Source organism: Panthera leo, chromosome B3, assembly GCF_018350215.1.
Source record: "Panthera leo isolate Ple1 chromosome B3, P.leo_Ple1_pat1.1, whole genome shotgun sequence".
Classification (NCBI taxonomy): domain Eukaryota; kingdom Metazoa; phylum Chordata; class Mammalia; order Carnivora; family Felidae; genus Panthera; species Panthera leo.
In genome coordinates this window covers 41,624,468-41,651,530 of record NC_056684.1, presented here as the reverse complement: position 1 = coordinate 41,651,530, position 27,063 = coordinate 41,624,468, and the positions used below count along the sequence as shown (strand labels likewise).

Below are 27,063 nucleotides of genomic sequence, written 5' to 3'. Positions count from 1 at the left end.
GAAGTCCAGTGAGCTCAGTTTATTAGAGCTTGCTCTGTTGCCCACTCCTGTTTTACAGCTGATTAGATTAATTGAATATGATTAATAAATTATAGTATGGCGAACTCAGAATTATCTGTGTTAATTAGGGGCAGGGAGAGCATGGAAAAATGAAATCTTCAGATGTTGTCTTTCCTCTTGGGTTTGTTTCTGCAGAAGCCACAAAGATGCATCATGTTAAAAGTAAGCTTCCATTTCTTTATCCCTTTCTTTGTCTTCCATACATTCTGTTGCAGGTGATAGCAAGTAAACTGGAACTGAAGGAATTAGGGAAAGAGGGATAGATTTGTCTGGTCTGTTTGGTAGGTGATGGTTGCAGTCTTAAGACCCTTTCAGATGGAGTGTGTGAATTGGTTATTTTGTGTGCTTTTTAAATGCTTGCCCAACTCCCCCTCCCAAAAAAAAGAAATGACATTATACTCAATGGTAAGATTTTGTAAGGGCAGCCCCTGAAAGCTTCTTTAATCTAGAATTTGAAGTCCAGTTGTAGTGAGTACTGCTTCAACTATATATAGCACATATAATATTTTTTCAATGTTAAAGACATAGTGCATTTTATATTTTGCTCCTTTTATAATACTTGTTTTGCAAGTTTATGTATGATCTTTTTTTTTTTTTTTACATTTATTTATTTTTGAGAGACAGAGACAGAGCACAAGTTGGGGAGGGACAGAGAGAGAATGAGACACAGAATCTGAAGCAAGTGCCAGGCTCTGAGCTGTCAGCACAGAGCCCAACACAGGGCTCGAACCCACAAACCATGGGATCATGACCTGAGCCAAAGTCAGACGCTTAACCGACCCAGCCACCCAGGTGCCCCTAGTCTCTGTATAACCTTGATAATGACCAAGGATTGCTTTTAATAGCTTCAGAATATTCCTTCATGGTGAAAAAGACACAAAGCCTTCAGTGGCTACTCTAGCATTGGGAAGTCAAGGGTGGGGATGTTGAAGGGGTGTGTGTTATTTTCAAGGAAGTGTGTGCGTACCTGCCTAAAAGAAGACATAGCTCACTCATAGGTATTCTGTTGTGGGAAATACAGGTCGTTGCCCTCCAGGACCCAAGATCAGACTAGAGACCTCCAAATGAGTCCTTTGTATCTTACATGCTTGTCATTTGGAGCAACCTCCTGCTTGTGACCTGTTTAAAAAACATACTTTATATTTACAACTTTGAAAACCTTACCTGAGAAAGACAAGTGCTAACGTTCAGTGATCCTTAATGCGTTTCTCCAGGATTTGGGAAGAATGGTCTATTTTGAAAGAAGTGGGTAAAGGGAAACATAAAGTGAATAATTCTTTTACCCAAGATTGAGGACCAGTCATTGGAAACTATGCAGTTAGTTTTCTTGCTCTGATGCCTGAGGGTCAGATGGGGAGGGTGGGGATGGGGAGCCTTGAATGGGGTGTTCCACTTTGATGTTGGTTTAATAAAAACAAGTTGATAAAATATAATTTGAAATGTGTTTTGTCAATTTTAGAAAAATTATGTTATGTGCTGCTGGATGATTCTCTGAGCCATTCAAATATCAGGATGGCTTTTTAGAAATGGTCTCTTGTCAATATTGTTCAGGTTTTCTTTCCTCCTAACCCCAAACACTTTCCTCCTAACCCCAAATCCCCAAACACTGGGATTTGGAAGTAGGGAGCATAATGATCAAACGTAAACTCTGAAGTAGCATGTTTTGGCAACTCATTCATTTTATGCTTTGCCTGAGTTATTATTCATTCCTTGTATTTGAAGATTAAAGTGGCAATTAGCTGGGGACAAGGGGTACAAAAGGAAATGGGAATCATTCTAGTCCTTTGTTAGTCCAGACTGCATCTGTAGATCTGAAATGTGAGTGAGAGAAGATCTTGGATTTACCAACTCAGTTGGTATTGGGTATTGGCCTCACTGTGTTCTGTTAAAAGTCAAGCCAAAGAAGTAGTAGGTGACAGAATCCTTTATCACCCTCTGAAGTTAGTAAAATGTCTTAAGTACGTAGAGGTGGATGGCCATATATATTTATATGTACACACACGCACACACACACACACACACGCACATACGTACATACATACATACATGATAGCCCCATGGAAGTGTTTCCTTCCTCTGCATGAAGCTCATGGTGCTGTTAATTGTTTACTTTTATATCACAAGGGAGTATGTTTACAAATCAGGAAGATGTAATCATCTGCAGAAGATTTTCATTCTGATTGGGAAAAACTATACTCTGTTCATGCCATTTGTATTGATCTTCGTGTCATCCTTTTACTTGCATATACTCCATCTGTTTGTTTTAACCTTACTCATTAGCAATAGCTTATTATAATTACCCATCTGTCACCCTGGCTACCGTGAGCTGTAAATGCTGCTTAATTTTACTCTACTTCTGTGGCATTGATGTTGGTTTTGATCAAGAAAAGGTTTTTTTTGCTAACTAGATTCAGAGCACTGTGAGTTTGCAGTTATGTTTGTTTATTTTATAATCTCTGATCACTTTCCTTTTATCTAGTGAAAAATCAGCGGGAGAAGATGGGAAGGGGTGAGGTAGGTATTGCAGGAAAGAGATGATGACTTTTGATGATTCTTCTCTTCAGCTTGCAGTTATTTGGTACAGACCCTACCCCTTTCCCTCCATTAAAAAAAAAAAAAAAAAAAAAGAAAAGTTGATTTGTATTAACTTGATGAGGGAGATGACTAAATTTTGTCTTTTATATCAATATAAGCTGAAATCTTTCTTAAACGAGTGATTTGGAAATTTTCCTGGAAAATGCTAACATTATAGCCAAACTTTATTTCAGTCCTAGTTGCTAACTGATACATTACATCGATAACAATCTTTTTTGTGTTTACTCTTTTAAGAACTCAGTTCCCAAAGGGGAAAAAAATACATCATTTGTTTCTAGATAGTTGCACCATGGCATGTTGTTACTTAGTTATATTATATGTATTTTTTCTTTTTAGCTTTCATTTGCCTCCAAATGAATGGAAAATATGATACATGGTCAATACTTAGAAAGATATAAAGGATCAGTTTTACTGCATTTTTGGTGCGACATCATTGGAATGTAGTTGTAATTTTTTCCAGTGATAATTCCAGTGATTTGGCAGAAGGTTTTCCCATAGCAACAGTGTGTCAAATCAGGGAATTGCTTTTTTATTTTCATTTTCTGAATAACCACTGTATTCCCTTCACCCTTAAATGAAATGGACCTGACCCTGAGTTGTCAAAATACAAACAAGGAAATTCCAGGTTTAGGAAAGTGATAGTGACTCATACTGGGGGGGGGGGGGGGGGGGGGGGGTTGTGTTTGCCTACTGCAAAGGGACACTTTCTCAGAAACAGTGGATGGAGCAGAGGTGATGCAAGTGGTTTCATTTGAGAGCAGTATGGTTCTTGACATGGTCATGAATTAGTAATGGGGAAAGGGGTGGAAATCTCAGACATTCTGAACTTGTTTTCTTCAAGAAAAGTTTAATTCATATATTTGACTCTTTCTGAAAAAAGATTTTATTGAAGGTAAAACATCTGTTCATTCAAAACTTTTAAAGTTTACATTTTAACTACTTCAAGCACGTAGCTACTTCCAGATTGAGTAATACTTAAAACACATTTCCTTTTGAAAACGCAAGATTTGCAAAAGAGACTTGTCATGTATTCATTTGGCCATTCTCAAATGCTGATAATGCTGGATAATCTCTGCTGGCCCCTTAATCAGATTTAAAATTCTCAATCTTTTCTAGGTGTTTCTGCCTACTTTTTCTGAGTTGTAGCTGTGTTATTGCACCTTATTTGCTATTTTTGTTGTGTTTTTCCCCCTTATGTGATTCAACACGTAGCTTGTTTAGCAGTTACCACTTGGTATATATAATAATTTGTTATTTTGCCCTATAATTTCCCAAAGACATGTTAAGAGTTAATTAAATCATTATAATTTAATCTACAAAGCCCTTTGAGACTCTCAAATACAGACCTTACATAAAACTATTCCTATCTGCACAATTTTTGTATCTGTTGCACATATGTATATGGCTCAAAACAGTAAATTCTTCCTAATTTCTAGAATTAGTTTATGAGTTTATCTTTTGTTGGTATGATCAAATTGTATGGGTATAGCTGTCTTATGCCAAGAATGCCAAGAGTTGAGTTTAATTCAGTAACAAGTAGAAAATTTTAAAACAGTATAAAGATGTGCATGCACCTTTTTCAGCAAAAAGGAGTAATATGTGTCACTATTTATACCATAAAAGAGTTTTAATTTACTGCTTCCTATTCACAGAATAGAAGAACCAAAGAAATCTGAATACCTCTGTCTTCTTTTGGCATATTAGTTGTCTTTTCTAAGAGCAGATTATATTTGCAGACCCACGTTTGAAAAAAAAATCCTCTTTTTCCTATGTTGGATATAACAAAACTAACATATTTGGCTGCCAGTGATCATTTGAAACTGTTGTTAAATGCCTTCTAAGCTTACTTTTCAATGTTTTTTTTTCCTCCTAAATTTTAGACTTTCTGATTTTCAAAAAAGAAACCAGATTGTAAATTTGAATATAAACAAAATAAAAAATTAAATGATTCTAAATATATGCAGCAAAATTGGTCCTTGGTGAAAATACTTTTGTGAACTTACAGAATGTGTATTTAGAAAAGAACAATGCCTTGAACTCCTCTCGTTCCATCTAAGTAACATTCTTAACTTTATTTTTACTTTTACTCATTTTCTCCAAGTCCTTTTTATTTTGGAAAAAAAAATATTTTAAAGCTCTTTTTTCCTATTTCAGTAATCTATTTTCCTAATTAGAGATTTTAGCTATTTGTCCTAAAGTCAGCTACTCTAAAATCTCATTAATCTCCATGTTTGAAAGTCCACCAAAAAAAAGCAAAATGAGGTTGTCAAAGTTTCAAAACTGGCATTATCTGTCTACACTGCATCTTTATCATTAATAATAACAATCTCAAGTGAGGAAGTGGATGTAGCATTTCTTTAAAGTGGATTTCAATATTTGGGAAACTTTCTTCTATTTCTGGAATATCTCTGAAATGTAAATAGACCAACCACATAACCCATATTCCGATAGCCTGGGATCACAGATGTTTCCAGATGTACTTTTGAAACAAAGTACATTTTTCCCCTGTTTCATTGTGAAAGTGCAGTATTGGACTTCTGCTTCTTAAAGTGGGTCGAAGGGGATAGATACCCCGTTGTTTTTTGGCTGTTGATATATGTATGTATGTTTGGCGCTGTGAGTAAACTCAGCTTGGAATCTTGCATTGCTGTCATTATTGAAAGACTGAATGTCCCAGAAATAGGACTTCTTTTTTTTTTCATGGATCTCTTGGCTGCAGCCAGAGTGGACTTTTTATAAAAGAACTTGAGTGGGAACCGGGTGTGGAACACATCAGTTGAAGGTCCCTGCTGCTTCTCCATCCCTGATTTTCCTGGGTGAGCTGACTTCCCCAAGTAACCCAAGACAGTTCCAAGGTAGAAGAGAGAGCTATGTGTGTACTTCTTTTTTCTTTTTTTTCTTTAACAAATTACTCCAGGTTTCTGCCCCCCAGAATTTCAGATTGCATGGGTTGGGGGAATTTGCATTTTTTTTAATGTTTATTTATTTTTGAGAGAGAGAGAGAGAGAGAGAGGTAGGGAGGAGCAGAGAAAGAGGGCGACACAGATTCTGAAGCAGGCTCCAGACTCTGAGCTGTCAGCACAGAGCCCAACGTGGGGCTCGAACTCATGGACCGTGAGATCATGACCTGAGCTGAAGTCGGTCACTCAACCAGCTGAGCCACCCAGGTGCCCCTAGAGCTTATTTATCAGCACAGAGCCTGACATGGGGCTGGAAGTCACAGACCGCAAGTTCATGACCTGAGCCCAAGTCGGAGGTTTAACCGACTGAACCACCCAGGCACCCCTAGCTGTGTGTTCTAAGCTACAGTACCCACAGGGCAAAAATGCATCCAATCACAGCGATGCTGAAGGTCAGGACAACTGGCTGGCCCTGGCGTTCCAAAGGCCAGGAATAGTCCTTCTTCATACCCTTTCCACACCCGGCATAGGGTGTCTCACCCTTTCACAAACCCAGGGCAACCTACCTATTCTCTTGAAGCAGAAAAAAGTTATGATAGTAAATAAAACATCTGTTTTTGACTAGTTTGACATTGTGTAAAATAATTTTGTCAATCTATTCCTCTCCATGTTAAATTAGACCTAATTTGTGGAATGAAGGGTGGCCTAGTACTGCTCATTCCAAGCTCCTTGCCCTGCTAGGTCTATTAACTGTGGGCTTGGGTTGAGTTCAAAGGTTCCTTCCCTCTGTTCTGCTGGCCAGGCCCTCCCTCCAACTGCCTCCAACTATACTACTGGTTTCTGAGAAATATCTGATAAGCAGTGCTTTAGGCCAAGTGCTCACACCATATCCCTCCCTGGAGCCTCACTGCCAGGTCTCTGCCAGCTCTTGTTCCTGTGGGTCACCCTGGACAACGCAGAGACCTCAAGTACAACTTTACCTTCTCTTCAGAGGTGCAGGGCATAGCCCCTTCCCCCATCCTGAGCGGGGAGGGAGGCTATCCTCTTCCTTCTCCCACTGGAATGGAAAATCAGAACTCCTTCCTTTGTTCCTCTCCTGGAGTGCCACTCCCAACAGAGACCAAATGTGTATTCTTTCATTATTCTTAGCCGAAAGAGAATCTTTTTTTTTTTTTTTCCCTCCAGGCAGGGAAGGAAATGCTCCTGAACCCCTGCCTGAAATCTGAGTGGCTAGCACTCCTTGCTGCCCCAAGGCCCTGATCTGCCCCCTCACTTTCTGACCTTGATCTAATCTTGCTATCACTCACGTTTGGTCACCAAGGGCTCCCAGGCCCTCTGTATATTGAGCAGTGTGGGGTGGGGTAACGCCTGCTTCCCCCACACCCCTGCCACCTCCCACGAAGATTTTTAAGTTACCTTTCATCTCTAAATTTGGTTTGATTTTTCTGCTATTATTAATGAGTGAGAGTCTCCAGATGTCATTTTTTTAAATAACTACTCCTTAAAAATTATGAACAATTTCAGGCATACAAAAGTACACCTAATATAAAACACTTCCACATCCAGGCACCACTACTGAGTTTTAGAAATAATAAATGACAGAGTTGAAGTCCCTCTGAACCTCTCCTTAATCCCTCCTCTTCCATTTCTCTCCAGAGGTAACAGTGATACTGATTTTGTTGATAGTCATTCTCATGTATGTGTTTTATACTTTAATGACACACAGATGTATATACAAATGATACATAGTACCGTGTTTGGTGTTTTTGAAATTTTGTAGGCATGGTTTGACTGTGAGAAATTTCTGCAGTCGCTTTTTTCACTTCATATTATGTTTTTAGATTCACTCATGTTGATTTGTGTGACTCTTGTTTGCTGCTCCTGGATAGCCCCTCTGTACCAAGGGATTCTCCCACTGCTGGACACCGCCGTTGTCACTAGTGTTAGGCCATAGACCCTTAAAGAGCAGGCCTCCCCAGGGAGACATGGCCATTCTCGTACACATCTCTTTGGGAAGGCCTGATCTTTAAATGCCAAGTTTGATTTTAACCCCTTTTCAATTAGTCTTTGCCAATCTGGATAAGTTGCTATATCTCCCTGGGCCTCAGTTTTCTTAGGCACACACGGAGGACTGACTAATCCATCTCTAAGATTCTTTCCAAGCCTAGAATTCTATGGTTCCTTTCATGCTAGTTTTCCTGGTTCCTTATAATGTATATATCAGTTGTGAGTAACTGTTTAGCATGAGAATCAATTCAGAAAAAAAAAAAATGTGTGTGTGTGTGTGTGAATTCAAAATAAAGGGGCGCCTGGGTGACTCAGTCGTTTGAGCATCTGACTTTGGCTCAGGTCATGAGTTCGAGCCCCATGTGCAGCTCTGTGCTGACAGCTCGGAACCTGCAGCCCTGCTTCGGATTCTGTGCCTCCGTCTCTCTCTGCTCCAACCCAGTCGCATTCTGTCTCTGTCCCTCTCAAAAATAAACAAACATCAAAAAAAAAAAAAAAATTAAATAAATAAATAAATAAATTCAAAATAAAAATGGCTTTGAGTCCTTTGGGAATGTTTTCTTATAATGTAGATTTCCTATTAACTAGATAAATATTAATGACAAAAACTGGCACTGCTTTAAAGCCATCAAAAAATTACTGTTGGGGCATGTTCTAGTACACGTGGAGACAGTGTTGGAGTCTTGTCTCCCGAACGTAGGTGTTGGGCTGTGTGGCCAGCTGGGCAGGCTGCACGAAGCCTGGTGGCTGATGGATTGCTCATGAGTTGGGATGACTCAGGGTCATCATTTTGAACATGAGTTATCGTATTATGTACTGCCAAGAAATGATGCTTTCTAAAAGGCTATTGAAATGTGAAGGGCTTTTTTTTTTACCCTAAACATAATGCTCTTCAGAAGCTATGTTTTTAGATTGTATAGTTCTTTTAAAAAAAAAAAAAAAGTTGCTCCCTTCCTGCCAGAATGAGCTGTGGTGGTTATTGCTGCTGTTGATATGACAGACAGCCCCCTCCTTCTTCGTGGTCTCGAATCATCTGGGCCTGGTGCACAGGCCACTCCTTTGGAGCTGGGACTCGCAGACGGTGAAGTTCATGATCTAGTGCGGAGAGGTCATAGCAGCTGCTTGGTTTGCTCATTGTATTTTTTTTTCCTTCATATTTTCTGCTTGTGGCTGAACACCGCATGAAGTCCTAGACTTATCATTAATCTTAGTAACATTCACGACAGGGTTGTAGTGATAGTGATATTCATATAGCTATGAATATAAAGTTCTACTGATTGGTAGATCTGAGTATTATTCTGACAGATACAATGACCAATTCAACAGCTTTTCCACTCTCTCCTGTTTTTAGCAGTCTTGTGGGTCAAGGAAGTGACCAGCTCCAGGGATGGGTTTTGATTAATCTAAATTTAGGGATGAGTTTAGATTAATTCAATCTTGGTAACTGCCCATGGCAGTGATTGGTTTCTGAACTCAGCATTAGTCCCGAGAACACGACATTCTCATGGTTGTAATTCCAGAAGTGAAACATGACGGAAAGGTCGCTGGAGGCTTTGGGAAAACATTTCCTCACTTCGAAGTGAGAGGCACAAGATGATCTCTTTTCTTCTCAGTATTGCCGTGGTGGTCAGGAACGGTTATCAGTCAGGGGATGAAACTGATACTCCCAGGAGGGCAGAGCCCAAGGAGGTACAGAGAAATGAGCCGGAACTACTGAATTGAGTCATCCCTGAACCCCAACTCATCACTGGCCTTGTTATATGAGTCAACAAATTACTTTAAGCTAGTTTGATTTGGGCTTTCTGTTATTTGCAGCCAAAGCATCCTGATTGATATAATTGTATCCCTGTATTATGACTGGTTTTTCTAATTCTGGAGTAGTCTCAGGAAGTTATCTTTCCTTTAAATGTCAAAGTGAGTGTTAATCCACCATACAGTCTACTGATGTTATTATCAAACTAATTGTAATGTAAAGACCTTGATTTTCATATTGTAATAGATTTCTTAGCATCCTTACTATTGTTACTATGGTGTGCTAAGAAAACTTGGAATTTCCAAGGTTTTCTTAATTCTCTTCACACTTAGTAGAATGTAACCTTTCCTCTCATAAGAGTATTTAACCTTTTATTATCTATGCATGTTTCTGCATGCAACCTAACTAGCAAAGAGAGGCTGGAGCCCTTGTTTGATTTGAGAGCAATTCAGAGGAGTGTGTTAACAAAACCAAATAACACAGGATTAAGCCAGGACTTGCTATGTAAGGGATGGACGTGGCCAAGTAGAGAGCTGAGGGGGGAAGGAGGGGGAAGGACCCACAGGTGGCATCCTCAGGGAAGGCTGGGGGCATGAGTGGCCCTGCACGTGCGGAGGGGAGGAGGTGTGGGGCGGAGAGATAGAAGGCGGCAGGTGGAGGGAGGCTCTGAGGGTTGTCGAGTCAGGGGAGCAGTGCCTCTGGTGGCAAAGGCCGTATTGCCAGGCAGAGGGAGTTGGGCCCATAGCTTCTTAAAGATTGAGGTGACATTACCACGGAGATTGTTGACAGTTATTCTTGCAGTGGCATGCAGGGGAGATAGAACCAGGAGAGATGTTGGCACAGAGTCCTGGGACGCTTTTACCATAATTCACATGTGAAGCGACAAGATCTGTAGGATCATAGCATCTGAATATGTAATATTTTACATTTATCTGGAATTTCAGAGTTTCTAAATCACATTCAGACACATTATCTAGTTTATCTAATTAGGTCCCCTCACCTTTTCCTACCTCCAGTCTAGGTCTTTTGGCTTTCAGGGCCAGTGCTTTTCAATAATAATATAAACGACATTTTCCATCTTTAGTGAAATTCAAGTTGAGCTAATTTGACTGTGTTCTATGCACGTGTCTCTCAGCTGGCTCCTGACAGCGGCGTGAACAAAAGCTAACCCCCACAGCTCACGACTCTTCCGAACGCTGAAAACCTCTGAATTGTGAAAAGCTGGTTAAGTTTCACAGATAATGTTAGAACCGCCTCAAATAACAGAAAGATAGTCCTTCTACAGAAAACAAAAGGCGGAGTCCATAGAAAACTCCCTAAGTGTTTTAAATGACTGGAGAGTGACTGAGACTTTAATGAGCCTCAAAATGGCAGCCTTTTTGTGTGTTCTCAACGTTTATATGTAGAAACATTGTAGTAATTTAGCCGTTGAAGACTCTTCTCCCGGCAAATAACTGCATTTGATGGTTAGGTCAATATAGTGGATAATTGACATATTCTCTTGAAATGTCTTGGAGGCTGCTTTTAAGGGATTCTGTACAGGATGCAAAAGAATAGGGAAATCTAAAAGCTCAGTGGCCAGATGAAGGATTTAGCAAATTGCGTTCGAATTGTTTTCATTAACTTGTCCTGTCAGAGGGTAGCAGCTTATTTCTGGTAAAATGATAGAGCATTCTGATATTCGTCAAAGACTTTGTGGTTCTTTGTAATTGAAATTGCTAAATAAGTTTTGAGCTACATAGTGGGGGGAAAATGGGTGAGGGTGGCGTTGAACGTTTAAGTGCCAGAGCCCCAAATGACTTTCGCAAACTACCTCACGGTCCCGCTTGAGTGTTATTTAAAGGTTAGAATCACCTGGAGAGCTTTTAAAATTACTAGTGCACAGATCCCACCCTTGACCAACTAAGTCAGAATCTCAGAATTTGGGGAAAGGAGCAGACCTAGCCATTAGTAGGTTTTTAAAGTTCTCCGGGTAATTTCTAAAGTTCAGTCAGGGCTAAAAACCATTCTAGCTATGTCAGGCCCAGTCAGTAAGATGCGAGAAACATTTATTAAAATGTGCATAAGATACTTGCCAGCCGTGTAAAATAAATATGCGGGTTTTCCCATCTCTGAGCTCAAACAGGCAGGTTTGGGAGCCTGGGGTTTTGTTTTTTCCCTTAGCCAGTGGCAGATCCCAAAGAACAAATGGAAGGAGACGGAGGAAGACATTGTAAAGAGGTCCCACGGTGTTTCTCAGGGAAAGATGGGCCAGAGGGGTAGGAATCATTGTTTATATGTATATCAGGAAGTGGAAAATATGGCATGCTCTCAGTCTATCTAAATTATAGAACTTTGAGGGATGTGATCCATTTGTATCAAAATAATGAGGCATATAATACGTTCCATTTAACATGTGTGGGAATTCTTTGCAGAGTAATTAGCATTCCTTTCTTCAGCCTGCATTCAGAGGAAACATACCATTCACACCCTCTCTGTGTTCACATTTTCCAGTGCGTTGGAGAGACTTTTTTTCTTTTCAATAGAAATCTTTGTCCTTTTCCTAATAAGACTTGGATTATATTTGGAGAAATTTAGCATCTCTTTCTTTTTCTGGCAGGAATTGATTTTAAAATCAGAACGATAGAACTAGATGGAAAGAAAATTAAGCTTCAGATATGGTAAGTAAAACAAAAATTATATACACAGTTTCTACCTTAAGTGGGAATTGAAAGTGGGAATTGAAATGTGAAAAATGTGAATTGTGGTAAGTTAGAGGTAACTTGTGATCACTAAAACGTCTTTTCTTTATCAGAACCAAGGGGAAGTGGGTAAATATTCAAAGGTGTCGCCACCGAGAATGAGAAGGTAAAGAATGAAGCCACTAAACCTTACAGCTGGAGGAGATCTGAGAACTCATTCTACACAAACACTAATTTTGTAGGGAAGGAAACTAAAATCTAAAGAGCGCATACACTTTATCATTGTAGTTGTTGCAGCTTTGAAATCAGATAAGGCAAAAGTATTCAGGCCATAAGAAGCCTTAATGGCTTCTTCTGTGGGAAGTACAGATCTAGGTTCTAGGTTCTGCCTCTAATCTGAGGATTTGGACCTGTGCCTTCCCTTCTTAGGGCCTGTTTTTCATCATTTATAAATTGTTTGGTTGGACTGAAGACATTGGAGTTCCCCTCCCGATCTGATACTTTATAATCTGTTTTCATATTTCTCCTCTTTAAATAAAAAAATGAGGAACACTGGACTGATCTAATGTGCGATGATGACAAGAGTAGACAAAGCTTAGAAATTTAGAGCAGTATAGATTAAGAAGGAGGCAGGGCAAAATAGTCAAGTAATATATATCAGCTTTTTCCTTAGGCTGTTTTTCTTCCTTGAATCTCAGAACAAGAATAGAACTAGAGCATCATGTTGAAACCCACTAGTCCTTCTTTTACAGAGGAGGAACCTAGGACTTAGAGCAGTTAAGTCCATCTGAGGGCATTTGTCTGGGTTAATGTTAAAGCTGGGACAGCTACCCAAATCTGAAGCAGGATGTCAAGCTTCATATATTAGCCTAGTATAGTGAGTGGTTACCAGTATATTTGTTGGGAAACATTGTGAAGGTTACCACAGGTTGCCCTTTTCATCTATTGATGTTTAGTAGGCCAAATATTTTAAAGATAGTTTTAAAAATTTTAGGGGGAAGCCAAGAGAATTTCTGACTCTGTGCCGAACAGTCCTGACCATAGCAATAAGAAGCCTTTCTAGGAGCCTGCAGTCGGTCAGCTAATTAGAACTTCATGTAACATCATAGCACTATTTATCAATACTCTCAGCAGCAAAATAGTCTCCATTCAGTCTTCACGACCAGCATTGAGTATGGCAGGGCTTCTCCTCCGTCCTCACGGCAGAGCTGGTTCCAAATGCAGCGGTGTGTTAGATCAAAATATGGTTAGTTGGCTCAAAGGTGCTTGGCTTGTTTTCCCCCTGATTTCTTTGCCATATACCAAACCAGTGCCGTGTGTATCTAGGCCTGATCAGTGAGAGAACAGCAGGATAAGGTGACTGTGGTGTGATCCCTGGCCCTGCACTAAACAACTGAGACCTGGATGCTCCAGTGTCGTTCAAGGCGACGAGCTGCTTAGTGGCTTAGTGGTAGACTGTAGCCTACCTGAGCCCGTTGCCTCTCGTGCACAGTGAGGATGGTGGTCATCCTACCACTGCACTGGGTGGTGGGGCATCATGGGAACACTAGAGGAAAGTATTTGGAAAGGTGGATATAAATGTTAAGGTATTTGTTGTTTCTAATTTATGATATTTCTCTTGGGCCTTCGTCTCTTGTTTGGGTTTGGTATGCATTCGATTTCTAGTACATTTCCACAAATGCCTCGCTCTCCCCTGCAATTAAATTCTACAATTTAACTTGCCTTAGTGGCACAGGGAGTGAATTAGTTCTGGGACTCATCCAAATTTAGAAATACTGATTTTCCCAGATATCAAGTCAATGTGACTCCCTTTATAGGGATTGCTTCAATAAGCATAATGAGAAATTTGAAAAAATTTTTCAGGATGTGTTTTCATAGAATGCCATCAGCTAAAAAGCAAGAATATATTCAAGTTTATGTAATTTTGAAGCGTTGTCCATATTTTCAAGTCTTTGGAAGCATCGTCACCGCTATGTGTTAAACTCCAGGCTCCCATTTAATCCCAGGCTCTATAGCTGAAAAAGCGCTCGAGGAGATCCATTTTAGTGTGTTCTGAGCAGAATTTCCACAGTAGTAAGTCTAGCCCAATTGCTTGCGTTGTACAGAAATCAGACTTTCGGTCAAGAGAGCTAGATGCCTTAGTCATTAGGCGTTTATAGAAAGGATTATAACTACCTCCAGGGGTCTCAGAATTTAGAACCATTCTCTGTTCTCTCCCACGTGTGTTTGACTAATATGCCAGTTCCTAGCCGGGCCGTGTATTTTCCTGTTGCTGCTTTTATCATCCAGGACCAAGTTTCCCACCAAAGTCATTGTGAGCTCCTGACAGGCTCCTGTGGCCACCACCGCCTCCAGCTCACAGACAGCTGGCTCCCGCTGCGTCTCGTTCCCCTTTCCCTTGAAACCACTGCCTTTGTGAGCAGACCAGAATTATATCCACAGCTGAAGGTCTCTCCTTGGTGATGCCGGCGATAACTTTTAAAACCTCTCTCTCCTTTGTTTCAAATTTTAGGGACACAGCGGGTCAGGAAAGATTTCGAACCATCACAACAGCATACTATAGAGGAGCCATGGTGAGTGTGTTTTAGGGTTTTGTAACTCTTCCGGTGAAAGTAAAACATGAATATTCATTTGTCAAGTTGAGAGGATCCAAGCTAGAGTCTAGTACAATGGGGGCGATACATTTTTGGATGTGAAAACAAGACATTTAAAGGTTTTGTTTTTGTTTTTGTTTTTTTTATGTTCTGTGTTTAGTAACTGCATGCTTTGCCGTTGGTCTTCATAATATTAATCAGGTCAATAGCCTGTAGATGTTTGAGAACTCCTCCACACATTCTGAGCAATTGTAGATTTTTGTGAAAGCTGGGAGACCAGTTAAAGACAGTGCCAGCGATTCAGGTAAAGGCTAATAGATGAGAATATGAATAAGGCCGTGCGTGCGAGTCGGGGGTCAGAATCGGGAGATATTGCGATTGTTGGGCCTATAGGATTTAGTTACTGACTGGCTGTGAGGAGGTTACTCGCAGGGGTCTGCTTGGGCGGCCTGGCAGGGTTATATTGCTCTTTATCAAAACGAGTACAAAGAGGAAGAGAAGATTTGGAGGGGACAAAGGCAACCTGCTGGTTCACTTGTTGGGTTTTTGGTGACGACAGGGGATATTTGGGAGCTGATATCCAGTCGTTGGTCTCCAAAGCATGCCTGACCCTGTCTGTCTCTTTGGCCTCATCTTGTCTCCCATTGGATCTGTTCATTCTTACCAAGATGGCTTTCTTTTAGTCAATCCAGTGGGTTCTGGGCCTTTCTGGTCAGCAAGATATTTATAATGTTTCTACTGTGTGTTGGGCACTGTGGGTTTTTTCTCCACCCCTGCCTCAACCCCATTGCCCAATTCAAGTTTGATACTCAGTCCTCAGGTCTTGGCTTTAATGTCATTCTCTCCGGGAAGCCTTCTCTGACCACCCCTATCTCCTCAACCAGATTAGATTAGCATTTATATTCAAAACTCTCCATCGTGGGGAGCCTGGGTGGCTCCTTCGGTTGAGCCTCCGACTTTGGCTGGGCTCATGATCTCGTGGTTTGTGGGTTCAAGCCCCATGTTGAGCTCTGTGCTGGCAGCTCAGAGCCTGGAGCCTGCTTCGAATTCTGTGTCTCCCTCTCTCTCTGCCCCTCTCCCTGCTCCCGCTCTGTCATTCTCTCAAAATAAATAAACATTAAAAAGTATATATATATATATATTAAATATTAATATATATATTAAATATATATATATATATAAAACTCCCCATGCTTCTTCATAGCAATGGCGAGTTATAATTACTAGTATAATTATTGTTTATTGTTTTCTTTGCTAGCCGTGCTTGAAAGGAAGGGGCCTTGTCTATCTTGTTCACTGCTGGTAGCACTAAGTATGTTATCATACACATGGTGGGTGCTCGCTAAATATTTGTTGAATGGATGGATAGATAGGTAGATCTAGCACTTAGTATAGGAGTGTGGTCTGGTGATAGAGATTTTACAAGCATCGGCTGATACATTTAGAAGATAAGCCTTTTAGAAATACCAGACGTGAGGGTCTTTAAAGATACAATGACATTGCCTTTCATTAAACCTGTATAACAAATGTATTCTGTTTTAAGTGTCTGTGATTTACGTAGATGATAGTGACATTTTGATTAGCCCATACAAAAAGAAATAATTTTATTGTATTCATTTATTGTCAAAGATTTTATTTTTAAGTAATCTCTACATCCAGCGTGGGGCTCAAACTCACAATCCCGAGATCAAGAGTCTTTACCAATTGAGCCAGCCAGGTGCCCCTAAAAATTATCTTTTTGGGGCACCTGGCTAGCTCAGTGAGTTAAGCGTCTGGCTTTTGGCCCAGGTCGTGATCTCGTGGTTCTCAAGTTTGAGCCCTGTACCAGGCTTTGTGCTGACAGTGCGGAGCCTGCTTGGGCCTCTCTCTCTCTCCTGCTCTCTCCGCCGCCCCCCCCCCCCCCCGCCCCCAAATAAATAAATAAACTTTAAAAAAAAGAAATAATTTTATTTTTATTTACTTTTTAAATTTTTTTAACTGTTCATTTTTGAGAGAGAGAGAGAGAAACAGAGCACGAGCAGGGTAGGGGCAGAGAGAGGGAGACACAGAATCTGAAGCAAGCTCCAGGCTCTGAGCTGTCAGCACAGAGGCTGATGTGGGGCTCAAACTCATGAACTGTGAGATTATGACATGAGCTGAAGTAGGATGCTTAACTGACTGAGCCACCCAGACGTCCCAGGAAATAATTTGAAAGTAGTATGGCTACAATCTTAGTATAGGGGTAAGAAGCAAGACATTTCTACTTGTAATAAACAAATAGACAACAGAAGTGATTATCTCTTTCTTTCAATGCTATTATCTCTGTTTTAACTTAAATACCCTTTTAGCTCCAGTTAGTGCTGATTCTTATCACTTGAAGTCTGGTAGAAAGGGTGTATCACCTTTACTGCAATCACTAATTCATTAAAGGTTAAGAGTAAAAATGTTTACAGACTATCTATTTACATGGTGAGACGATGGAAGTATTTATTTATTTATTTTTGCTTCTCTGTACTTTAAATTTTTTATTGTATTTCATTAAAAAGGACACAGGACAAAAAATGGTTTCTGGAGGGTAGGGTTACACTGCCATTATATTCTATTACTTTAAGTATATGAAGTACTAAATAAAGATGTTATTTTCTTGTCACAGGGAATTATGCTGGTCTATGACATCACAAATGAAAAGTCCTTCGACAATATTAAAAACTGGATAAGAAACATTGAAGAGGTATGTATGGAAAGAGAATGGTGATGCTACGTAGGAGCCCTGCTGAGTACTTTAAAGGGCTCCTTCTGTTTCTGGAAGAGGCGGCTGAGCTGCCACGAAGTAGGGCACGGCCAGGTCAGGCCCCCTCGCTCTGAGGAGCACCACAGAGGGAGAGATCTCTGGTGCTGCCAGCCTGGTGACCCTGTCAGACAGGGGGGTACAGCCAAGACAGCAGTTTCACAGAATTCTAAACTTGGGCCGGATCTTGAAAATAATTTCATCCAAGTCCCCCGTTTCACACATGAGAAAACAGAAGAGACTTGCTTGCACTCCTTCCGAGAGCTTTAACATCTGACCCCCAGGTTCTTGCCGTTGGACTGGCAAAGATACCTCTCTATTCCAACATCTTATCAGTTTTCCCTTCTAACATTTTCTCCATCTTAACGTATTTGAAATCTGGCTTAATTCCACATTGACTGGTATTAAGATGTGTTTTTATGTCTTTGACATTTCAGAAAGCAATCTGACTTTAAAATCATTTTGTACACATTTATATTAACCTACATGAATTTATATTTTAAGTAGTTCAGAAGCCAGAGTCCCTTCCTCATTGGCCCACTCAGTACTGGGTTTTTTTTCCCCCCTTCTTTACTAATATTTGGTAATCCTTCTAAATCCTTTAGTTTCCTTCTAAACTAATATTTGGAAGTTTTGTTGTTGGACTAACCGTCCGTTTTATTTCTGTTTGTTCATGTACCAAAAAAAGGCATGAGAATGACTGCAAGCCTTTGAGGGAAAAGTTAGCACGGACTCTTAAGCTGTAGCTCTTCCCTCCTCCCATCTTTTACATTTTCCTCTGAATCAGACCCTGTGTTGAGTAAAAGCTTGTCTTATTATTAAATTTATGGATATGTTTCTGACAGGTTAGGATTTGTCTATTGAATACCTGTGTTTTTCTCAGGCTGTTTTTATAACATACTATTTTCTCCCTGCAGCATGCCTCTTCAGATGTTGAAAGAATGATCCTGGGTAACAAGTGTGATATGAATGACAAAAGACAAGTGTCAAAAGAAAGAGGAGAGAAGGTAAATTTGAACTGAATGCATAAAGATTGGAATCTATTCACACTAAGCGTTTATTTTCTTAGTATTATTTAATTATTGGTTTCAGTTTGAAAAGTATCTGTGATTTTAATCCTTTAAAAAACAACAAAGAGATGTAATCCATACTTGAATGTTGTGAATTAGTATTCGAGATCCATCCCCATATAATGTGTAGTCATGACTCATTCCTGAAGAATTTGCTGTTTTCTGGGAGATACAAATTGGTCCTTTTTCAGATTTCTACAGCTTAGAGTTCAGGCTATTTCTTCCATATCTGTGTGAAAATGTCCAGTTTTAAAGGTCAAGTAAATCATTCTCTTCAAGTAAAAGTAATAGAATAAGTGAAGTCTAAATAGTAATCATAGTCCAGTTCCTTTTTTTCCCTAAGAATATTTTACTACACATTAGGTTTAGGTCATTATGAATAAACTGCTTGTAACTCATCAAAGCTGTGGATCTCATTTACAGGGATTTCTCTATTTTGCATCCTGCAAAAAAAGCAAAAACGTTTATTATATGTACATATTTACTTCTAAATTTTCTAAATTAACATTTTCTAAATTAACTTAGAGGCTTCAATTTTTAAGTCTTGGAATTTTGCTGTGCCTTTTTTTAGTGATACATACAAAATACATTTTGTTTTTAAATCTGACTGCAAACTTTTCCCCTATGAACATTCATTTAGTCTTTGTATTTTAAGTGAACTGGGAGCTTTTGGGGAGTAGATGGAAATAGAAACCAAATAAAAACGAAAGCATTGAGTACCTAGTATTTTAAGCTTTCATTATCTCCTGCACCAATTTATTAAAAAAAATGAAAAGTCCGTATAGTGACTGTTGGGAGAGTTGTACTTTGGGAGCAGATAAAAGACGTCAATGAATCCCAAATTAATGGTAGGAGCGAGTGTCTGTTTCATAGTTTTTCTTTTCTTCTTCTTCTTCTTCGTCTTCTTCCTCTTCTTCCTCTTCTTTTATTTATTTATTCATTCATTCATTCATTCATTCATTCATTCTGAGAGAGAGAGACAGAGTATATGCACGCATAGGGGAGGGGCAGAGAGAGAGAGAGAGGGAGAGGGAGAGGGAGAGAGAGAGAATCCCAGGCAGGCTCCATGCTATCAGTGCAGAGCTCTATGCAGGGCTTGATCTCACAAACCATGAGATCATGACCTGGGCTGAAACCAACAGTCGGACGCTTAACTGACTGAGCCACCCAGTTGCCCATCACAGTTTTTCTTGTAAGTATATTAGAGAACTGAAGCATAATAGAAAAAAAGAAGTACTCAAATGGTGTTTTGAGTGGAAGCAGTGCCATTTTACTTATGATGAATGAGTTAGATGTCTACATTTCAAAAAATAGAAGAAAGCAAAGAAATTTGAGAACCACAAGAGTTCTCAACTGCATACTGTACCTTTGGGACTTTGAGAAACCTAGAAAATGGAAATGCTTTATATGTTGAAGCAAATTGAACTGAATTTAAATGTTTCTGTTTGCCTTTCAGTTAGCAATTGACTATGGGATTAAATTCTTGGAGACAAGTGCAAAATCCAGTACAAATGTAGAAGAGGTAAGAAAGAAATGTTTGATGACTTCTCTGGGGTAGCATTAGAGCTTAGGTACCTGTGTTCAAACAACTGTCCAAGACTTGTTATTTTCTTTCTTTTTTTCTTTTTAATTTTGTTAAATGTTTTATTATTTATTTTTGAGAGAGAGAGAGAGAGAGAGAGAGAGAGATTGGGTATGAGCAGGGGAGGGGCAGAGAGAGAGAGGAGACACAGAATCTGAAGCAGGCTCCAGGCTCTGAGCTGTCAGCACAGAGCCCGACGCGAGGCCCGAACCCACGGACCGCGAGATCATGACCTGACGTGAAGTCAGACGCTTAACTGACTGAGCCACCCAGGCACGCCGTCTTGTCATTTTCTTAGTAAATGTCTTGTGGGAACTCCACCTCCATCTTGTGAACTTCTGTGCTTCTCACTTTATGCGGACTCAGGTTGTTAAATGCACCCAGCCTCCATGTGGGCTATAATGAGATTGCTCAGTTAAGATTCACGGAACAGAAGGTAAAAGTTCCATTTAAGTTCACCTTTGCCCTTTGTTTGGGAAGCTGGAAATCCTGCACTCGCTGACCAAGCATAGTGTCCTCTGCTCATTTATCATGGTTCCTGTCATACTATAGTAGCCTGTAGCAGGAGAGTCTTAATTACTTTCATGTCGGTACTCTCTCAAGAGAGAGACCGTATATTGAACAGGTTCCCTTAGATTAAGCATGATACATTGTAACACAGCAGTATTTAGTAGAAATAAGTGTGTCTATCAGAGAGTAGTTTTAATACATTTTCAGTAAGTTAACTGTTAAAGACAACCAAATCATCTAAAGACTTCTAAGAATAGATTTTATTTATCACCGGCAGAGTTGTTGATAATATTTTCTTTTTTCTTTTTCTTTTTTTTGGGGGTTAATAATATTTTCATTTTTAAAAACATTTTTTAAACTGATCACAAAAATGATATATGTGCGTTAATACATGTAACTCAATAAACAATAATGTTGATGGTTTTGTAGACATTTAATTTCTTAGGCTACTCACCACTCACCATAACATTATGGCTAAAAATCGAGATTGAAATGACTTTATTGGCTAGTGAACACTGATCAGAACTTTTTCTTTGTTTTCAATAAAACTAATTTTTTTCCGGGTTGGCTAATGGGTATTAGGAAACAGGAAGCTTCTTTTGATTTATTTACATAAGCATAGATAAGCATAGATCCGCTTGCCACAAAAAAGCAGAAAAAGGGGAGCCTCTTTGGTAGAGAGAGAAGAAAATGTGTTCACTGAGATGGCCCAGATAGGATTGCTCTCCCAGAATGAACTCCATACCCTGGCTTAATGGAGCAGGTGTAGGTCTCTTTTTGTGCACCCTACTCACACCTGTGGCTTAGAGCAAGCTTTGAGTTATGGAAACACAGAGCTGGGGAGTTGCCTGAGCTGCTTATTCTGACCAGGTGTTCTACAGAAATTAGCAGTTTGCCCAGAGCTTTAACTTAGTGCGGTTGGCTTGTCATAAGAACTAGGATGGGCTTCTTTAGAAACTTAGACCCACAGGTGACCAGTGTGACAGTGCAACACTGATAATGAGTGATGATAGTGGTTGTCACATTGTTTCTATTTGGCTTGATTGGACATAATCCTGCTGAACATCTTCGGGGGTATCAGGAGTGTTTAGGAACAAAGAAAGTGACAACAGTGGGTTTAGCATGGAGACAACTGAAGGTGCTTTAAGAGTCTTGGCTCTGTAGAGGGGTGCCTGGCTGGCTTAGTCAGTGGAGCGTGCGAAATCTTGATCTCAGGGTTGTAAGTTCAAGCCCCACATTGGGTGTGGAGATTACTTAAAAATAAAATCTTAGAAAAGAAAAAGTCCTGGCTCTGTAGAAACAAAGTAGAGATGATAGTTAAAAAATGTGTGGTTTGGGTCAAGAGACACTAGACACAAAGTGAGATTAGTCAGATTTGTCCTGCTTCCATTTGAACTGATTTCCATGGTGGGGAATTTAGCTGAGCTAAGACATGGAAGATGATATATTCTCGGTACAAGAGTGAAAGCAGTTTGAAAGGGAGGAGATTGGAGATAAAAGGTAGAGGTTTTTGGCAAAACAGATTCTAGAGCTCTAGGTATTCATTCAGTGATTAAACAGATATTCAGCATCTCCTAAACCAGGTGCTGTGTCCCTCTCTGAGGACGTGACGGGACTTAGAGCCTCCGCCCCACTAGGTGCTCTTGGTGCACCGAGAAAGCTACCCATAACTCAGCCAGTGTCACATTAGAAACTTGTGCCGGATATTATGTGCAGAAAATATTTGGTGAGTGAATGCATGACAGTTTTATAACACTGGAAGTGTTTACGATATCATTGAAAAATAAGAGGCTATTCAAGTGTGTACTATGATTGTAGTTATGTCCTTTTCTCGATTAAAAGGTGTCAAATAATATACTTTATAATGAATTAATGAAAATTCCACATTTCTATTTTAAAATATGCTATAAACATATAATAATAAAATGTTTGGTTTACCTTTAGGCATTTTTTACACTTGCACGGGATATAATGACAAAACTCAACAGAAAAATGGTTTGTATCACTTATCATTTTTATTTTCTTTATGCTATTTGTTAAATTGGTGGTCTTATTCATGCTGTTTAATTTGATTCGTGCTTTTATTTGATTAAAAGGATAGGCCTGATTATGATATATTCACGTTGCCTCCTTTTTTTCTGGACTCACGTATTCACCTGGTTGAGCTTTGATTCTTATTTCTGTTTCTTCACGTTTCTTACTTCTGAACCACAGCTGCCTCAGTTCTTTCATCTGACTCTTAAAGGTGGTCTTTAATGGAATTTTGACCAGAATAATTAAAATATTAATGACACAAATTAAATTTTTGCCATAAAATTATGTAGCTTAGTTTTCATGCGACAGATACTTATATCTATATGTAATTATGATCTTAAAGTTGTTAACGTTTGCTTAAATTAGACATGATCTCAGTGATGAATCATTAGGACCACATTGGAAGTTTGTTTTAACCTGAAGCCTGAATATAATTGTATACCTTATGTTACCAACTCTTCCTACATCTAACAAGAGGATTGCCTATACCAATATCTTAACATCGTTTCCCTCATTACCCTTGAAATTTTACAGGCCTTTGGCTATAATTTCTCTGAACTGGAAATAGGAGCTTCCTGTCTAATATATTGTTAACATAAAAGGTGCTATCCTAAAAATATTTTTCCCGTTTGAATCCACCATTTCCAAAGAAACAGTGTCAGAGCCTAACGAGTTACTTTCTAATAAAAAAACTCTACTGAATACGCATTTATGGTTTTATTTGATATTTGTGTTTTTTAGATAATTGGATCCAAACCATGAAACTTCAATTTGCATGGTAACTTTATTATCTTCCCTTTTTTAGAATGACAGCAATTCATCAGGGGCAGGTGGACCAGTGAAAATAACAGAAAACCGATCAAAGAAGACCAGTTTCTTCCGTTGCTCGCTACTTTGATGAACTCTTTCTGAGAGACTGCAGCACACCTAAAGGACCCTTTCCGGCTTCTCTGAAAGCACAGGTCAGCCAGCCTCAGAACCACACCGCCCGGCTGCTGCGGAGAACACCACTGAACCTAGACTTCTCGACACAGAACGCCACGTGGGTTCCAGCCTCGTGGCCTAGAAAGATAACAGGCTCCTTTTTTCAAACATGGAAGCAATGAAGTGGAGACATACGCAGGACTTAACTTGTTTTTTCTTTGGTTTGTCCCAGAAGCTGCTATCTTTCTTTTTCACTTTGCACATCAGTGTTAGCCTGTCCCTGCTACAGCACAGTCTCAGACTCGTATCTGCACACTTTTGCCTTGTGAAGTTCTAGACAAACTTGTGCACTTGGGGGTGTTTGAAAAAAGTAAAACATTTAACGCAGAGATTAATATGCTAAAACTAAAAGATGTTGGGTCTGGTTCATGTGGCCAAATGTTATTGCATTGATAGAATTTTTTTAAGGGCTCTAGTTTGTGATTTCCTTCAATAAGAATCATTAAATTCTGATAAAATTCATCTTAAAAGTTCATAAAAATGTCCATCTATTCATCAGAGGCCGCAATTTATTTCTCCAGGTGGTTGAGAATTTTGCTTCATTCCTGGCCTTTTGGTCAGAGAGTTTGGGTAGCTGAAGAAATCACTTTTTCAATTGATTACCTCTGCCTCATCTGTAGAAGCTACATTTGGAAATCACCTTAAGCTCACTTTTCCTGGGGTTTGTATTCACTGTTCTTTCCTATTTTTGACCTGTTGTAACTGCTCAGTTATCTAAAACATAACATATTTGAACATTGTTGTCTGTTTCTAATTGTGAACTTCTTGAGCTGAATTTTATACAGGCAGAGAGATGTACCATTTGGGTTTTATTTCAGCGTCCTATTGTTCCGTCACATCAGCATATGTAATATATTTTTTTCTTAGGTTCACTCCCTAGCTTGCTGGTTTCGTTTGTAATACCCAGTTCCTACTGTAATCCCTGTCTGCAAGAGTTAACAAGAATTATATTTAGACCTTTGTTCGTAGAAAGCTTACCTACAGGGAGAGAGATTAACTTGTTGATATAAATTTAATAGAGATAGCTCTTGGTGATGGTAAACATAAAGATTTTTTATTCTTGTTTTATTTGGGCTTCTTTTTTTTTTTTTAAATAAAGATAATTAGACCTAGACCTAGTGCAGCCTCTAGGAAAAGTCTTGCCCTTTTGTTAGAGAAAATATGAGTAAGGTTTCCATTCTAAAACAGCTGTTGTTGAATGTGTAGAACCCAGTTCCATCTGTTCAGGTTCATTGTTACAGAACTTGGTCCAGTCATTTGGGTCAAAGCCAACCAAGAGCTTAGCTGCCTTTCTCACCAAACACTGGTACTGGTATACCTTTTGTAGATGTGCCAAATTCAGATAATTTTGACATTGCTTTTATCCTAGCCTTCAGTGTCAAAACACAGAAGGGAGTAATAAATCGGTGATTAGGGAAATGAACTCTCTTAATAATCACTCTTCCTGTTAGGTCCTTTTTGTTTCATGGAGGGTACCACCATGCTTGATAGTTTAGAGTGGAGGGGAAAATGGAAATGGATTGCTTGTTACCACAGAGCATTGTGCTTCAAATTAAGACATAGCGTTAGAATGCTTGGACCAGTCAACCTTTATTTAGTACTTGTTTGAAAACTTACATCCAGTTTAGCAGCAGCAAATATACCAGAGCTATTTTTGATGGATACGCTAAACTTAATGTTGACGAATTTCAGCCTTCTTGATTTTTTTTTTTTTTTTTAATTTACCTATTGGTTTAGAGGCACCTGCTGGTGTCCCAGTATAATCAGTAATTGCTCGATTGAAAGCTGATTGTACATCTACCATCTTAAAATTAGATACATTTTTGGAAAGAAAAAATAATTTCTTAGAAACATCTTGTCTTTGCTAATTTTCCGAAAAAATATCCAAGCGGTTAAGCTTTCTGAATGGTAACAAAGTACTTTCTAAAAGGCAAGTGCTATGACACCATGTATGAATGTAATTCTAGTAATTTACCTCTGACTATTTGGTGTCTTAACACTTTGGTTTATATCTCAGGGGTTGTCTGCAAACCAAAACTGACATTTTCTGTGGTTAGACTTTTTTTTTTTAACAGAATGCTTTGCTTCTGATTTATTCCTTCTCTCTTCTTTTGTCTTATATGGGTTAATAATTAGTCTCCATGAATTTCCCTTTGAAAGAGCCTGTAAAAGTGATGAGTCTAAAAGTGCTCTTTGAAGTAGCAGCAATTTGGGGATATATGCTCTGTTATATAGAAATAAATTGTCCTTGCTATTTTCTTACATGTAGCTTTGCTGAATTGTATATAATTTGAGCTAAGACCATAGGAAATTCCCTTTCTGCATGGTAAAATGCCCCAATAAATACTCCACTTTGCTTCATAATGTACCTACAGTGCATTATTTTTTCTATTTGTAGATGAATTTAGTGACAGATAATTGTCTGTTCCCTGCTGAAACTGAAGAAATCTAGTTTTGCGTGAACATGTTTGTGGTCTTAGGGGAAAGGTACACGCAGACTTTGGCAGCAGTTAGTGGTTCGGTGGCTGCACTTTATTGTCCGTGTGCGAATTTTTGACAATGATTGGACTAGACCTTTTCAAATAGAGTCTGAGGATGTCAGACCATGAAAATGTGCTGTAACTAAGTTAGCATGTAAACCAGTTGATTGTAAGACGTTTCGCTGGGAATTTATTTTCGCTATGTTTTACTTCATACAGATTATGAGAAAATAACCACCTGTGCGTCGGTTAGGAGGCGCCACAGGGTTTCTTACTATTTACGTGAGCATTTTGTGCAGTCTTTGTTATAAATGTTCCGAAGACTATACTATTTACTCTGAAGGACTATTTTTTAATTATACCTCATTTAGCTAACTAGTATTCTAATACCTGGTAGAAAAACAGTGAGCCAGCCTTTAAGCATCCGGCACCATTTAGATTTTATGTTTTGTTTTGGACTAAAGACATCATTGGAAGAGGTAGGAGATAGTTTACTTTAGAATAGAACATACACGTCATATCCACTTAGTGCAAAAAAGGTATTCTCGCCCTGTCTACATTAAGAAATTTAGCTGTGCAATATAGATAAATGTTTGCAGAAATTTCTAAGTAAGAGATTATAACTCCATTTTACGGATTCTGAATGCTGAGAATCTGTATTAAGACTTATAAAGTTTTTCCTGTGAACAGTAAGTGATACATTTAAGGAGACTTTCTTTTCTAGTTCATGACTTAGATTTCTTTATAAATTTAGTACTTAATCTTTAAAGATGGACTTCTGAGCTTCAAATTTTAAAACAGCATTTCATTACGTTGGTTTACTTAGCTCAGATTTTAAGCACTCATTTCTGCTGTCGGGTTTTTTAGAATTTTTCTTTTAACAGAAAGGACCATTCCTTTTCCTTCTTGTGATATCCAAAGAAGGGAGGAAAAAGGAATGTCTAAAAATGAAATTCCTTGTCCTAGAGGTACATGATATGCTAATAAAAATTTAAATCCCAGCACAATTTTACAGGAGAATCAGTCTTTTTTTTTTTAGACTAATA

At 39.0% G+C, this 27,063-nt stretch overlaps 1 protein-coding gene across 1 annotated transcript in view; it reads left to right on the top strand.

Moving 5' to 3' along the window:
• The window catches only part of RAB8B (RAB8B, member RAS oncogene family), a 56,242-nt gene extending 30,339 nt beyond the window's left edge, over positions 1-25,903 (top strand). Inside the window, exons 2-8 of the mRNA XM_042941808.1 lie at positions 11,915-11,975; positions 14,509-14,569; positions 17,223-17,300; positions 18,275-18,364; positions 19,884-19,949; positions 22,464-22,514; positions 23,359-25,903. Coding sequence (XP_042797742.1) covers positions 11,915-11,975; positions 14,509-14,569; positions 17,223-17,300; positions 18,275-18,364; positions 19,884-19,949; positions 22,464-22,514; positions 23,359-23,451 — 500 coding nt within the window. The 3' untranslated portion in view covers positions 23,452-25,903. The remainder of the gene's footprint in view (positions 1-11,914; positions 11,976-14,508; positions 14,570-17,222; positions 17,301-18,274; positions 18,365-19,883; positions 19,950-22,463; positions 22,515-23,358) is intronic.
• The last annotated feature ends 1,160 nt before the right edge of the window (positions 25,904-27,063 follow it).